Source organism: Acanthochromis polyacanthus, chromosome 23, assembly GCF_021347895.1.
Source record: "Acanthochromis polyacanthus isolate Apoly-LR-REF ecotype Palm Island chromosome 23, KAUST_Apoly_ChrSc, whole genome shotgun sequence".
Lineage (NCBI taxonomy): Eukaryota > Metazoa > Chordata > Actinopteri > Pomacentridae > Acanthochromis > Acanthochromis polyacanthus.
Window position 1 is genome coordinate 2945592 of NC_067135.1, and position 16507 is coordinate 2962098.

At 41.9% G+C, this 16507-nt stretch overlaps 2 protein-coding genes across 7 annotated transcripts in view; both read left to right on the plus strand.

The window, feature by feature from the left end:
- Window positions 1-16507, plus strand: part of ank2b (ankyrin 2b, neuronal) — a 112888-nt gene that overhangs the window by 91964 nt on the left and 4417 nt on the right. For all 5 annotated transcript variants that reach the window (XM_051943850.1, XM_051943852.1, XM_051943853.1 and 2 more), the window contains 3 exons: window positions 13999-14082; window positions 14426-14590; window positions 15312-15500. In XM_051943850.1, coding sequence (XP_051799810.1) covers window positions 13999-14082; window positions 14426-14590; window positions 15312-15500 — 438 coding nt within the window. The remainder of the gene's footprint in view (window positions 1-13998; window positions 14083-14425; window positions 14591-15311; window positions 15501-16507) is intronic.
- Window positions 37-13535, plus strand: LOC127532322 (uncharacterized). Of its 2 annotated transcripts, XM_051943854.1 has the most exons (2): window positions 37-10288; window positions 10640-13535. In XM_051943854.1, exons 1-2 carry the CDS (start codon window positions 2687-2689, stop codon window positions 11582-11584), a joined length of 8547 nt encoding a protein of 2848 aa, XP_051799814.1. In that variant the 5' UTR covers window positions 37-2686; the 3' UTR covers window positions 11585-13535. The 2 variants fall into 2 exon arrangements, with proteins under 2 accessions (XP_051799814.1, XP_051799816.1); XM_051943856.1 differs by having other exon boundaries at window positions 10170-13535.

The window sequence follows — 16507 nt, forward strand, 5'->3', positions numbered from 1 at the left end:
GCCTGACTGAGGGTGAGCAAGCTGAGCAAGACTTCAGGAAACTGTCTATGGAGCTTACAGAAGCTGATGAGGTATCTATAAAAGGAAAAAGTGAAGAAGTGCTTCTGCCTCCTTCTGGTCCTGTCAGTGGGATGACAGAATGTACACCGGCCAAACAAATGGAGACAAAACACATAGATGAAGTTTCCTGTCGCCTTTATAAAGTCCTGTACGGATATGATGCTGATCAGGTGGATTCTGATAGTGAGGATGTGTCTGTCTTGCCTATGACTTCATCTCTCGATGTCACAATTCAAGAAGTGAGGAAAGATGAGGTTCAGGGAGCTGCTAGCTACATAAAGGCAGATCAAGGTGTTTTTGACTCTGTGGGTGAGGTTGATGTTTGCCAGGGCTCAATTTCAGGTGATTTTGATGTCAAATCCACTCAGACAGTGACAGATCCTTCTGATATGAGTCATGAAATTCCAGATTTAATGTCTCAAAACCCAGAATTTATGACCTCTGCAGCCGTCATTCAGGTTTCCCCTGGCTCAGCTTTTGAGAGGGTAGTTGTTCATTCAGTAGATGATGCTCTGTCAGTTGTACCCAGTACTGAGGACAACATTGTTCCAGTTGCTGAATTTGAAGCGCCTGAGTATCTCGTCTGTTCAGCTGAATCAGTATCTGAAATCATTTGTGACCTTGAAAGCTCAGTTCAGGATCGATCATCCTCACCTGAATGTGCTACTGATGCAGCAGTATTACTAACAGAGAGTCGGGCCTCGTCACCTGATTCAGTGTTGTCAGCAAATGAGCTCCATTTCCTTGCAGCTGATTCCCCAGTACCTCAGTTTAGGCCCTTGTCCCCTCTTCCACCACCTGTTTTTCCGTGGGAACCCAGTGATGTTGGGGTGTCTTACCAGAAACTCCCATTGCTAAGTGCGATAAGAGGCTCTCCTTTGCTGTTAAAATCAGAAGCAGAGGAAAGGCCATTAACACCAATGGTTTCAAACAGAAGACCATTTGGAAGACCATTGTCACCAGGCAGTGACTATAGTGGCGATAGATCCATCTCACCTCAGTCATTAACTTTTGACATAGAAGACAGAGCATCATCACCTGAGTCTGTCATTATAGAATCAGTTCACTGGCTTTTTACATCTTCTGGGCACATGTCTCCTGACTTTCATGAGATACGATCATGGTCCCCTGAATCTGCAGGATCCACCACTGCATGGTGTCCACCAGACTCTCCTGTCCCAGAATTTACGCAACCCTTCTTGGATCCTTTGACAACTTTTGAATACAGAACGTCATCGCCTGAATCGGCATCAACAGATGTGGATTTTGAAGTAGCGCTTTTATCAATGGTTTGTGAAGACAGGCCTTCATCTCCTCAATCTGTAGGATCTGTGGATGAATATAAAGCACTGTCACCTGATTCACCCATACCAGAATTCATTCACAACTGGCCTGACTCGGCGATCTTAACAGTAGGAGAAAGATCCAGTTCTCCCGAGTCAGTGTGCTCAGATGTAGAATATGATTCTGTGTGTCCATTTAATCATGAAGACAGACCTTCATCACCTGCTTCAATTGCATCTGGAGATGAATCAATTTTATCTGTAAGTGAACATAAAGAATCATTCCCTAAATACATTGAATCTGCAGAGATGGTCAGTGTTACTCAACCTGCTGATTACAGACCAAACTCTCCAGTATTTGACACAGAAAGCAAACCACCATCACCAGTGGAAGTAGAATCTGAGAATGATGATGGCTGGGTTATTATTTCTCCATCTGACATTGAGGATAGACCACTTTCTGCAGACTCAGTGTCCGATTACAGACCGATGTCACCACAGTCGGTGATGTTGGACATTAGAACATCCTCTCCTGAGTCAGAAACATTAAATGAGCGTCTGTCCCCAGATTCTCCCATACCACAATATGTGTCATCGGTGCATCATCCTGTTAGTTTCATTTACCACTCATCATCACCAGAGTCTGTGCTATCAGATACAGAGTATGAGGCCATGCCGCTGCTATCATATTTTGAGAATAGGCCATTATCTCCTGACTCTGGTGGTTCTGTAAGTGATTATGGACCATTGCGAAGTCCTGAAACAGACCTACTTTCACACAAAGAGTTGATAAATGAACCAACACAAGCTACAGTTGTTGTCGAGGAAGCAGGTGTTGAAAAGTTTGAAACAACAACACATGTAGCTGTTGATGTAGAGAAAACAGGAGAAAGAAATTTAACCTGTATTTCAACAAAATCTGTAGAGGAAACTGAAGGAAAATCAGTGGTGAAAAAAGACAATTCTGTAAGACAGAAGACTGAAAGTATTAAAAGAAAAAGTCTAAGAAAGTAGTCAAAACTGGTTTGCAGACTATCACAAAATATCCTGAAGAATCATCAGACTTTATAGCTCAAACACATGAAGAAACACAAGCATTTGATCAAACGTTGTCACCTCCTTTGTCACCTGAAACAGGATCTGAGGATCAAAAATTATCACTGGCATCATCCACACATGTCCCTATAGATCAGGAAATAATTGGAGAGTCTTCAGCTGTCAGACTTGAGCATCAATTACCTTTATCTTTACCACAACATTCTGGCTACACTTTAGTTTATGATGGAGAAGTTTGGAAGCTCATCTCTCAAATTCACGACCCACAGTATGTAGGAGAAACCTTCATGGGTAAAATAGGAAATTTTCAGTTAAATGGAACAGGGACAGAATCTTATCTGGCAAATTCAGAGGAGACAGTTGAAGACAAATCTGCTGCTTTGCAATCACAAATGTACCAAAGATCACTTTCACTTGATTCCGAAGCAGAATATAGACCAATGTCACCAGAATCACTAATGCTGCTGGACCAACTTAGACCAGATTCCTCCCTCTCAGGGAGGTCTGTAGAAAGTCAGCGAGCTTTAACACCAGATTCCCCTGTTCCTCAGTACAGTTCCTATTTCTGTGAACCCTCTAAAGTTTTTAATAAATCAGTGTCAACAGAGTCACTATTGTCAGATCTGGAACTGGAGACTGATTTACACATTTCACTGCTTTTTGATGTCAGACCACCATCTCCTGATTCAATATCATCTTTAAACATCTACAGGGAACTATCACCCGATTCACCTGTTCCCCAGTTTGGACAGTCTTTACCAGAACCTGTTGTAAATGCTAAACAGGAGTGGTCCTCATCATTTGATTCAGTTGACTCAGAGGTAGAATATGGCTTTGACTCTTTGGTATCATTATTCAGTGAGAACAGACCACCATCTGCAAATTCCATCAATGAAAACAGGTCACTTTCACCTGAGTCACCCATTCCAGACTTTGGACAGGTTTTACCAGAATTTTCAGTTTTGTCCACACTGGAAAGATCCTCATCACAAGGTTCAGTTTGCTCAGATATTGAATATGGGGCTGCGTCAGTGTACTCTGAAGTGAGACCATGGTCACCTGATTCTATAGCTTCTGGAGATGACTACAGAGTTGATTCACCGATACCTGAATTCCAAACATGGATTACTGCATCAGCTTCTGTTATTCCACATAGATCATCATCTCCTGAGTCAGTGATTTCAGATGTTGAATATGCGCAGTCAAGTGACTTAAGTATTTCTGAAGAGAGAGCTGACTCACCAGAATCTCAAGTATCGGAGACCACCAAGAGACAGTTGGGTGGTAGTAGTGAACATCTGAAGGCAATTAGGGTGCCAGTCCATAGGCTTGTTTATGATGTTGAACTTTGGAAGCTCATTTCTCAAATACATGATCCTCACTATGTTGGGGAGACATTCTGCAGTAAAACAGGGGTTTTTGAATATGCTGGAACACGAATTGAGTATGTTCTGGCAGATTCGGATACAAAAGACAGGAAGTCCAAGGATAGTGTGAAGGTGGACAGTCCAGATGTAGAGGGAGAAGAAAGACCATTGTCCCCAGACTCTGAGTCAGAATACAGGCCTTTATCACCTGGGGAGATTGCATTATCATCTGCTCTCAGGTCTCATTCTCCAGACTCTTTGAAAGACTTGTGTCCAGATTCCCCAGTTCCCCATTTTTCCAGTGACTTCATTAACATTTCACAATCTCGGCCATATTCACCAGAATCATCTGTGTCCAATGAAGAATCAGACCTTTGTATTGTTGGACTTTTCAATGAAAGCAGACCTTCATCACCTAGTTCAGTAATATCTCTAGATGAAAACAGAGCACTATCACCTGACTCACCCTTACCAGACTTCAAACCTGCTGTACCTGAATCAGTTACAGGTGTCTTTGAGTACAGATCCTCCTCACCAGAGTCCGTGTTTTCAGATGTTGAATATGGCTTTTCAACTTCAGTGTTTTTCACAGAACAGAGAGCAGACTCTCCTGAATCTGTTGTTTTCATGCCTGAATCAAAGCAATTAGCAGATGGTGCAAAATTTAGAGCAAAGCAGCTGATATGCCAGCTATATGACCCTCATTATGTAGGAGAAGTGAGCAAGGATGAAGTGTTTGACACAAGTTCTGAAATTGTTCCACTTGATTCATATCTTGAAGAGTCATCAGGCTTTATCAACACAAAATCCTGCATTCAAGATCAACCAGATTATACTTATTCAGTGACATCAGAAACTGAAATGAGACCGCTTTCACCAGAATCACTGATGGAATACAGACCTATGTCACCCGACTCCCTGATGTTATTGAGAGAAATAAGGACATCCTCTCCTGATTCAACAACATCCATTAACGAGTTTAGAGCTCTATCTTCAGACTCTCCTCTACCACAGTTTATCCAAAATGTACAACCAGCTGTGTTAGTTTCAGAGAGCAGGCCATCATCTTCTACATCTCTCATGTCAGACACTGAACTGGAAGCTTTGGACATGCCATTTATTGAGGTGGAAGGAAGATCTTTCACATCTGATTCTGAAAATGAGTTCAGGGCACTTTCGCCTGATTCACCCATACTAGAATTCGGACAGTTGGCACTTCACCTTCCAAATGTTTTGACTGCTACATGCAGATCCACTTCCCCTGAGTCAGTTAGTATTTCTGATATAGAATATGAAGACGGATTATTTGCATCAGCGTCAGATGAGCAGCGACCTCAATCACTCGATTCATTACCCAGAGATGGAGATGACCACTGGGCCCTGTCACCGGATTCACCTGTTCCTCAATTCATAGCAAGAACAGTTGAGCGTTTCCCATCATTTGTTGAGTTTAAATCAGCTGTTCCCAAATCAGCTACATCAGATGTTAAATATTTACCTTTGATTTATTCCCCACCTGATACTGAAGATAGACAAGTTACTCCAAAGTCATCAGAACCAGAGGTTGAAGAGAGACCTTGGTCACCTGATTCTGAATCAGACTATAGATCTTACTCACCTGCATCACTAATGTTAATGTCAAATTTCAGATCGTCCTCTCCTGAATCAAACGGCTCTGTAAATGAATTCAGAGCACTTTCACCAGATTCTCCGATTCCAGAGTTCAGACATGTGCTACAAGAGTCCATAAACACATACATGGAACACAGGTCCTGTTCACCAGAGTCAGTGTCATCGGATTTAGATGTTGATATAAAATGTGTGATGATGTTGTTCGAGGACCGACCTTCATCGCCTGAGTCTTTAGCTTCAGCCAGTGCATACAAAAGATTCTCACCTGATTCTCCCATACCTGAGTTGAGACTATCTTTTCCAGTTTCTTATATTACTGCCAGTGGTTACAGGTCATCATCCCCTGAATCAGTTGCATCAGATGTGGAATTTGCTCCATTAATTTCTCAGTTGTTTGAAGCTGAAGAGAGACCACTTTCTCCACAGTCAGTCTGCTCTCTAGATGAATACCAAAATTTGTCTCCAGACTCGCCAATACCCCAGTACAAGCATATTGAACCTGGCAGGCTGACAGTAACACATAGATCCACATCACCTGAATCAGTATATTCAGATGAGGATTTAGATACAGATTTGTGTATGCCTTGGCTTTTTGAGCGGAGAGCAGAATCTCCTGATTCAGATGGATTCAAACATGAATTTAGACCTCTTTCATCAGATTCCCCCATTCCTCAGTTCACTCAAGCACTACGAGGGCCCTCCATGTCACTTGTAACTTTAAGGTCCTCTTCACCAGAATCAGGGTTGTCAGACTTGGAAATAGAATTGTCTTCCCCAATCTTCACAGAAGACCGCCCTTCATCTCCTGAGTCATTAACGTCCTTTAGTCAGTACAAACTTTCTCCAGATTCCCCTGTACCCGACTTCAGACAGCCTCTCCTGGAGACTTGCGTTGAGTTGAGTGCTTCCAGGTTATCGACACCTGATTCAGAGTTTTCAGATATAGAATATGCACCTTTGATTTCACAGATATTTTATTTTGAGGAAAGAACAGAATCCCGTCAATCAGGGGCGTCTGACTCTGATCTTAGATGTTTGTCTCCTGACTCTCCACTTCCTGAGTACACTATGAATGCATCTGCTGTTTTAGATGTAAGATACAGATGTACATCGCCTCAATCAGTATTTTCAGACGAAGACTTAGAAACAGATTTGTGTATCCCTTGGCTTTTTGAGGACAGAGCAGAATCTCCTGATTCAATGGAATCCAAAGAAACATTCCGACTTCTTTCACCAGACTCACCCATTCCTCAGTTTACACAGGCCCTGCAAGAGTCCTTCATATCACATTTGACCTCAAGGTCCTCTTCACCTCAATCAGAGGCTTCAGAAATTGAATATGCTCCCTTGATTTCACAAATATTTGATATTGAGGACAGAGCAGAATCCCGTCAATCAGGAGCGTCCGACTCTGATCTTAGATGTTTGTCTCCTGACTCCCCACTTCCTGAGTACACGATGAATGCACCTACTATGTTCGATGTAAGGTACAGATCTACATCACCGGAATCAATTTATTCAGATGAAGACTTAGAGGCAGATTTGAGTATCCCTTGGCTTTTCGAGGACAGAGCAGAATCTCCTGATTCAGTGGAATCTAAAGATCAACTTAGACCTCTTTCGCCAGACTCCCCCATTCCTCATTTTGCACAGGCACTGCATGAGTCCGTCATATCACATATGAGCTCGAGGTCCTCTTCCCGTGAATCAGCGTTTTCAGATCTGGAAATGGAATTACCCTGCCTCCTGGTTACAGAAGGCCGCCCTTCATCTCCTGAGTCCTTGACATCTGTCAGTAAATGCACAAGACTTTCCCCTGATTCTCCTATCCCAGACTTCAGACAGGCTCTACAGGGGCCATATGTTGAGTTCAGTGCTTCCAGGTTATCATCACCAGATTCAGAGACTTCAGAAATAGAATATGCTCCTTTGATTTCACACATATTTGATATTGAGGAAAGAGCAGAATCCCATCAATCGTGGGCATCTGACTCTGATCTAAGATGTTTGTCTCCTGACTCTCCACTCCCTCAGTACACTATGAAAGCACCCACGATGTTAGATTTAAGATGCATATCTACATCACCTGAATTAATCTATTCCAATGAAGACTTAGAGGCAGATTTGTGGATCCCGTGGCTTTTTGAGGACAGAGCAGAATCTCCTGATTCAATTCCATCCAAAGATGAATTTAGACATCTTTCACCAGACTCGCCCATTCCTCAGTTTGCACTACATGAGTCCACTATATCTCACATGACCTTAAGGACCACATCCCCTGACTCAGTATCTTCAGATTTGGAAATGGACTTAGCTTACCCAACCTTCTTGGAAAGCAGACCTTCTTCTCCTGAATCGCTTGCATCAATCAGACTGTCTCCTGAGTCACCTCTGCCTGACTTTGTTCAACCAGTGTTTGAATTACCTGAAAGTATTGTTGGATATAGGTCAACGTCCCCAGAGTCAGCATGTTCAGATGTTGAATACTTCGTAATAAGCTTAGGATCACTAGTTTATGACAAGAGATACTCTTCACCTGGATCAGAAACATCTTTAGATGAATACCAGGCTCTGCCACCAGACTCACCCATACCTGAATACAGACCAGCAGTGCCAGAACGTGTTATTGTAAATGCTGGGTATCGATCTCCCTCTCCTGAATCTATTGAATCAGACATTGAGTATGCTTTGAGTGAGGTTTTGATGTCCATGAGGTTTGGTGATGACGATAGACCAGATTCTCCTGAATCAATTGAGTCAGACATACAAGAGAGGCCGCTCTCAGCTGAGTCCATACCAGAATACAAACCCATGTCACCGGTGGAATTGATGATACTTGAAAACATTAGGTCAGATTCTCCAGAATCTACTCAGTCACTTGATGAACACAAGAGGTTGTCTCCAGACTCACCTCTTCCTTGGTATACTCGAAATGTTCTTGATGCTGCACCAGCAGGCACACATTATGGGACGTCGTCCCCTGAACTGTCAGATGTGGAAGATGATTTGGCATTTTCTCCGTCATTTGACGTAGATGTCACTGACAAGAGATCGCTGTCTCCTCAATCAGAAAGATCAAATGATGAACCTGAGTCCCCAATACCAGATTTTACAAAGACTTTGGTGGAAAATGTTGTGACTCTAAGAAACATATCACCTACTGAATTTTCAGATTCTGATGATTTATCGCAAACTTCCATTCCGTTTTGTCCAGAGGAGAGATCTACTTCACCAGAATCTATTGAATCAGATATGAAAGAAATACTGGAATTCAAAACAACCACTGATAGTACGGTTTTATCATCAACAGAGCCAGGCTCATCTGAGGAATCGGCCATTATGATCGCTGAATATAATCTTGTTTATGATGCTGAGCTATGGAAACTGATTTCTCAAGTAAATGATTCTCAGTATGCAGGAGAAACCTTCAGCAGTAAAACAGGATTTGTGCAATTTATTAGCAGTACAATAGAATATGAGAGGAAAGAACCAGAGACTGAACAGGATAATGCAGTAAAAGATAAGAACAAGGAAGATGCCACTGCCAAAGTACAACATTCAGAGGTGACACGCCAATTCACTATGACAGATACAGAAAATGTACAAGTCATATCTGACAAACCCATTTCACAGTCACCTCCACCAATACTTGAACACAGTTTGTCTTCAGGAGCAGCTCCATACAGACAGACAAAATACACATTTGAAATACCTGGTCCTGAAGCACAAATAGAGTCTGATGATGATTGGGTGGTTATATCTGACATAGAGGATGATTATCTATGCTATTCACCAGAATCCTTGATAGACTACAGACCCATGTCCCCTAATTCATTTATGGTGGTACAAACGAGAGCGTCCTCACCAGAATCTGTAATATCAGTTAATGAGTTCAGACCGCTGTCACCAGATTCCCCTTTACCAGAATTTAGAGTGGCATTACCAGAATGTGTAAAATTCCTGAGATCAACATCATCTTCACCTGAAACTTCAGCATCAGATATAGAATATATGCCATGGCATTTGGAGTTTGACCTTGAAGAATGCAGACCATCATCTCCAGAGTCTGTACTGTCTGAGGGTCAGAATGTGAAATACAGGCCGTTATCATCTGAGTCGCTGCCTGAATACAGACCCATGTCTACTGAATCAGCCATGCGCATGGCTGACAAAAGAGCTTCCTCCCCAGAATCAATGCCTGAGTTCGACGAGAACAGGTCACTGTCTCCAGACTCTCCCATCCCTCAGTTTGCAGTATCATCGGAGGAGTACACCACTATACCTGGATCATCATCGCCTGAATTACTGGACTCAGATTCAGAGTGTGAGCTTCTGGTTTTATCATGGAGAGCTGCTGATACGAACAGACCATCCTCACCTGAATCCATATCGTCTGCCAATGAGTTCAGACAACTGTTGCCTGACTCCCCAGTACCTGAGTTCATGAGGATCTTGTCTTCTTATTTCATGGATGCCACCCCCATTGACAGATCATCTTCACCAGTGTCTTTATCGTCAGACTCTGAGTTTATAGCTCTACCTATTGATTGCTGGATTGATGATAGCCCAAGACCTCTGAGTCCTGAAAGTGTTGAATCAGAGAAGGAATTTTGTTGCGACAGCACCGACAGGTTTGTCTCCAACTGGCCAATGGCTGTATCACCGATGCTAATTCAGACTAGTGAGAAAGGGCTTTATGGTCCTGACCAGCAAAAAGTGAAAGAATCACAATCAGACATTGTGTCATACAAAGAATGGATTCAATACAGATCAGAGGCTGAAAGTTTTTCAGCTGTCCAAAGTACTGTTGGTGAGGAGGACTTGTCTGTGACGTCAGAAGAGAAGAACATTAGTGCTGGAGAAGTAAAAAGCAAGACAGCCTCTCAAAGGGTAAGACTGAGAGCATGACAACCCGCCAAAGACTCACTCTCTGACATGTCCCGATGAACTAATGCTAAAATGAAGCCTATTGTTGCTTGGGTTGTGTGTGGAAAGTTTAAATACTGTATTTAGATGTTACTAATCTCTTAGTTTTGATTCCTCTGATTGATCTTGCAATGCTATTAGAGCTGCATGGTTTGGCTACCCAAATATTGTTAAGGAGATGTTGCCTGGATGCGAAAATATCTTTCACTGCACTGTAATGCTAACCTGGTGAAATGATCGCTTTAAAGGTGCACACCAACTTTTGCACTGATTTATAGTTAACTTACCCAGATCATGTTGACATTTCACTTCCAGGCTACTCCTGAGACACCAGAGGAAACACACTTTCAAACAGACGATGAGATGCAAAGAAAACTGTTGTCTGCTTCAACAGCAGCACAAGATGAAAGCAAAATAAGAGTCAAGAAAAAGACTTTGGTTCCCCTACAGCTACCTGATCAGAACCCATACACAACCCACAGAAGTGTTACTCCATTTCTACCCACACATGAGAGGACGTCATGTGTAATCTCAGACAGTGAGTTGTCACCAAAAGAAGCACAATCCAGTGAGCTTTTTTCACCCATGTCAACTCAGTTTTTGGTGCCACCAGATTACGAGGCAGTGTTTTCAGGACATCAGACCCTGAGAGTTTCTGAGTGTAGCCAAGCTTCCACCAGTGATTTGAGCCCAGTGTCTCCAGTGTTCAGTGAGTCCGTCTCAGCCCAGGCTCAAGCTACCACTAAGAGAGTGTCGGAAACTGCTGAAGATTTTGAGTTCTCCCCAGACTTCAAGAGAGTCCTTTCAGAATTTGAGCAAACAGTCTCAGAATTTGAATCAGATGAATCAAAGCTAAGGAAACGCAGTGAGGCCTCTGAGTCCACTCAACACTCTGATTCAGATACAGAATTCTATGACTGCAGACAAGTCTTCTCTGACTTTTCTGAACCAGAGGACCTGAAACTGGGACATGAGATTACCTATCACATCTCTGAGCCCCCTTCCCCAATACCTGGCAGTACTCCTGATATCGGCTTCCTAAAAGGGAGCCCCCAGTACTCTGGCCAACCTTTCCTTCGAGTCGAAGACGACAAGCGCTTCTCTTCTGGCAGTGAAAGTCTCAGTGAATTTGCCTATGATTCCGATGCTTCACGGGGCTATCAAATGAAGGGTGGTCTCCCCATATGTGAGGAGCTTCCTTCCAGAGATCAGGCAGGGTATTGTGATGATGACGACTTCTTTGGAAGGGTAAGAAGTTGAGCATGAGCACAGTGCTGCATTGGCTGGTGTTTTACCTGGTCCGGGCTGATTGCTGCATTCAAGACTGAGGAGATTAAACCCAGTGTTTGCACTTTATGGACTAAATGAGACTGACAAGTGCTTTTGTGTGCATGTCTGCCTCAAGTTTCGAGAAAATATCCAAAATTTCCTAACTGACAAACCCTTTCACATTGGTGCTGTGATATATTTGCTAGGGATGTCCTGATCAAGTGTTTTTTGTTTTTGCTCACGATCCAATCTGAATCATATCTGTATATTGTTTTCATAGACAGTACGCTCTTTAAGCATTGCAGACTAAATGTAGTACCACATCCCAGCTTACTGTAGCTACCCATGGATACAGATACTTCCATGTTTGTAAGCAGAGAGCATTGAAGGAATTGAGCTTGCAAAGGAGCACAGTGAAAAAGACTTACTGCCCTCTAGACAGCACATAGGGTTAAATACTTCCCTAGGATGGTGTGAAAAATTCTCAGTAGAAGGTCCAATAGTTATTTTTTTCAAGCATTTATGCAACAAATGGATGTAAACAAAAAATCAGGCATGACTTAATGCTGATACTAATCAGTTAAAAGTTCCTGGAATCAGCCCAGATCCCGATCGTAGGGTCGGGCTCGGGACATCCCTAGTATTTGCAGTTACTTTATCTGAATTGTTGGTGACATTTATGAGCTACTGTAATGGATTCTCTAACATTTTTTGTTACATCTGCACCCGTTTGCACCTTTTTGTTTTCTGCTTGTTGTTCCCATCAGTGTGAGAAACAGCATTTTGCATATTAACACCACACAGTTATTTATGATATAAAGGTTTTTACAACACAACAATGGTATTTAACAGTACATGTACTCGTGTGCTGTTCTCAAACTAGGAATGTTCCAAAAGATAAGAAACATATATACGGTGATATATTTGAAGAATAGTGGCCAGCTAGCAAATTTCCATACCAAATTCAGTTATTGGGTGTTTTTTTTTTTTTTATTTAAAAAAGGCTATTTTCTGTTAGACAAGGTCTAATGTTTTTGAAATGACTTTGTTTATAAATGTTGGATTTAAACGTAATAATGTGTAGAAGATTTCATATAGAGGAGTTGCACACTCACAACTTTTAAATGCATTATTTAAAGTTTTTACAACACTGCAAAGTTTGCAGAAATGTACAAATATGTGAGCATTTGCAACCCCAAAATCAGTTAATTAGTGATACTTTCTATGGTACTCCACAGCTTTTGTTTCAACGTGCCAAATAACTTTAGACTTACACCCCCTGTCAAAAGTATTGAGACACATTCTCATGTATTTGAATGAGAAAGCGTCTCAATACTTTTGACAGGGGGTGTATATAAAGTACCTAATTAGCATAATTTCTGAGAACATGGAAACCACAATAAGAAGCATTTAAATAAGTCTTCAAAGCCAGAAAATGTTGCTATATTTATTCGAATTATGATAGAAAAACTATAAAACATATGACTTCCATTGTATTTCACTATATTTTTTTGGCGTTTTACATCTTCCATTCAAACCCTCCATACTTCACACACTGGTTGTCTTCCTTGCATGTTTGTTTCAGTTGATTTTTTTATTTTTTTATTTTACATTGTGCCTTCTCTTCATCTCACATTACTGAAATATACAATTAGACTATTTAATTTGAATCCCCTGATTCACCCTTTTGGCAAGCCGACATAAAAGTGAGGTTAAGAGAAAAGAAAGGCCAGCTGCTGCCTGCAGGAATGTGCTGACCGTAACGCTGTACAGACCTGTTGACCATGCTGGTTGTGTGCTGTCTCCCAGGAGATAGCAGAGGAGCTAGGGATGCTGTCCTCTGATAGCTCAGAGGAGGAGGTGCTGACCACCAGGGTGGTCCGACGCAGAGTAATCATTCAGGTAAACAAGCATGATGCAGCATTTGTGCACTGTGGAGAGACGGAGGGTTAGTGGCTGGTAGAGTTTTAGAGCTCCTGTGTGGTTTGGGGGTTTTATACGCTGAACTTGACTTCCTAGATTCTGCTACAGAGCCTCCTCCTACTTACTGCATTCACTTAGCACAAATTGCGCTTCTTGTGATGCAGAAAGTAACATTTCTGAGAATATGACCTCTAATCCGCATTTTCTTTTGTTGTTCATTTTTTTTCTGCACACTCACCATTAATTTTGTCACATCTGTCGTTTTTTGTGTGTTAAGCAAGTCTTCGGTGTCCCCAGTAGTACCAGTCGTCACTTTAATCATGTCGGTTTTTTCAGTGTTTTAAAGATTCTATATTCGCGGGGCTTTAAAATGCACTCTGGATTAGTTGGTGTTTCTTATACTTCTTGAAGCGTTTTCTTTGCTGGAAGCCACATACTGCTGAAGGTGAGAACTGACAGCACCATGTTTTGTGTTTTTGCAGGCAGACAACCTTCCAGACATCCCACCCCAGACAGTCACAGAGGAGAAGTACACAGATGAGCACGGCAACATGGTAGTTAAAAAAGTAAGGAGCGTTCAGGTTTCTACAGCATCAAAACATCCAAATATTACACTAAAAACACTGACCTCGCCCTAACCGGTTGAGGCAGACGGCTGCCTTCCCTAAGCCTGGTTCTCCTGGAGGTTTCTTCTCTTAAAAGGGAGGATTTTCTTCCCACTTTTGCTAAAAAAATGTAAGGAATCATGTGGATTTCTTGGTTTTCTCTCTTGATCTATGTGAAGAGCCCTTCAGTGACTTAAGTGGTGAATTTGTGCCACGTAAATCCAACTGAATTTAACCTAAAAATCACTTTTACTGATGAAATGTGTTTAATATGATGCTGCTGTCTTGCTTTCCTTTCCACCAGATCACACGGAAGGTGATCCGTAAATACGTTTCTCCGGACGGTATGGAGACACAGGAAGTGACCATTGAGGGCTCCCACCAGGAGACGGTGCAGATAGAGGAGGGAGATTCTGTCTCCAGAGTGGTGAAGAGGACTGTGCTTCACAGTGACGGAGATCAGAAAGAGGTCAGTGTCATCTTTAACGTAGTTTGTTAGTCAGAACTATGCTGCTTGGTGTAGCTCTGAGATATTCTGAAATGAGAGTTTGAAGCTTAGAAAATGGAAATCTGTTGCCAGAACACCAAATATAAAGTCCCCTCTGAGATTTCTAAGATTCCTATCACCTAGTCTGACTCACTGGATGTAGAATTTGGGTATAAATCTGGCGTTTCTGCCACACATTTTACAGAACTTTCTCCTCCCTTTCCATTTTTAGAGTCCTCTTAGGTTTGAGAAACAACAGCGTGCAAGCACCCACCTACCACACTGATAATGGAAAGTTTTAGACTGCAGAATAAGGCAGCCTTGCTTGGTTCTTTAAGTGAATTAGCTACCCTAATGACAGCTCCCTGCATGCAGATGTTGCATCAAAACAATTCCCCAGTCACTATTTTATATGGGCTTAGTATTGGCCCAGAAAACTGACAACACATAAGAGCTTTTTTCCTCCTATAATGATAATAAATTAAATGCTAACGTATGCAGACGAACATTCTCATTGTTTATCATCTTAGTTTTTGATGTTTGATGATCTAAAAAGTAAGTATAGTTGAGGCTGAATGGATTGGTTTTACAGCTATTTGATGAAATTCTGACCCAGTGACAGCATTACATGAGACACAAAAGTACATGATTCAGAATAATAACATTCTGGTGTCTTGACTTCCTGCTGTTTTCTTCTCTCCAGTTGACCTTCTCTGAGCCTCTGGCTCTGGGCGCCGCCACATCTTCGGAGTTCGAGGTGGAGCCGGTCCAGGGTCGAAAAGTCAGCAAGGTTGTCAAGACGACGGTAGTGAGAGGAGAGAGGATGGAGAAGCAGACAGGAGACCCCTCATTGGCTGCAGATCTCCCTTCAGCCAGAGAGGACTTTGAGAAGGTCAGTGTGTCCAAACTAGAGAAGGTATTTAACAGAAGACGTCTTGTTGTGGATGCAATAAAAATCACAGTGCATTTCTACACGCTAAACTCCAATTTTAGACTTTTTAATGACTTCAAATAACTACTTCAGAGCAGATACTTTTGCCAGATTTCTAGCGTTTGTCTTTCCTTCTTCCTCCCTCTGATCTCTCTCTCCTCCCTCGTTCTTTCCCCTCCAGGCATTGAGTTATGCTGGAGGCTTTGGGAAAGTGCTCCTGCCTCATGTAGTAGAGAAAGAGGTTGTACAGGACGACGGTTCTGTGGTTAAAAGGTTGGACTGCATGGGAGTGTGTAGAAATGACCCTTTAGTGAGAGGGCGTGGTGTGATTTCACTCTTCTAACCTCTGATGTTTCAGTTCAGACGGTCATCTGTGGGGCGTTACAATCTCAGATTGTTCAAAAAGTGTTTGCCTGTTTTTGGTTGACCAAATCTATGAAAATGGGGGTAAGAAAGTATAAAATGGGAGCAAAGCTGCATGATTTGTGTTCAGTTTCTGACACACATACCACAAAGACAGAGTAAAGGGCAAGTATGGACATCTGCTGCTGCAAATAATAAAATGGAATTAGCAAATGCAACACTGATTTTATTTTCCAGTTGAGTGCACATGATGTTTGACAAAATACCATTTTTTACTTGCGTTTCAATGGAAAGAAAAAGTTTATTTTCAGTACATCACAATCACAATTTTATAGGCTGTGTATAAAAGATAGATGTAGCAACCACGCCGGATAACCTGAATTATTATGCATAGTGACATGTACTGAAACATTCTCTTTTTGATTATTATTTTACTCTAACTGGGACCATAATTAACAAAATTAGCATCATTTTGTATTAAAGGAGACTTCAAATCAACAGCTGAGACCATTAACGTATCAAGAAAATGATTACTGAGGTAAAAAACCAAGGGAGAAGTAGGATAATATTCTTATACACTTCTATACAATCTGACTTCTTTTTGC

Bases quoted from the DNA above. Each gene is read 5' to 3' on its own strand.
- LOC127532322 (XM_051943854.1), top strand. From the start codon at position 2,687: ATGGGTAAAATAGGAAATTTTCAGTTAAATGGAACAGGGACAGAATCT. The intron at 10,289-10,639 runs GTAAGACTGAGA...TTTCACTTCCAG, and splicing joins GCAAGACAGCCTCTCAAAGG to GCTACTCCTGAGACACCAGA.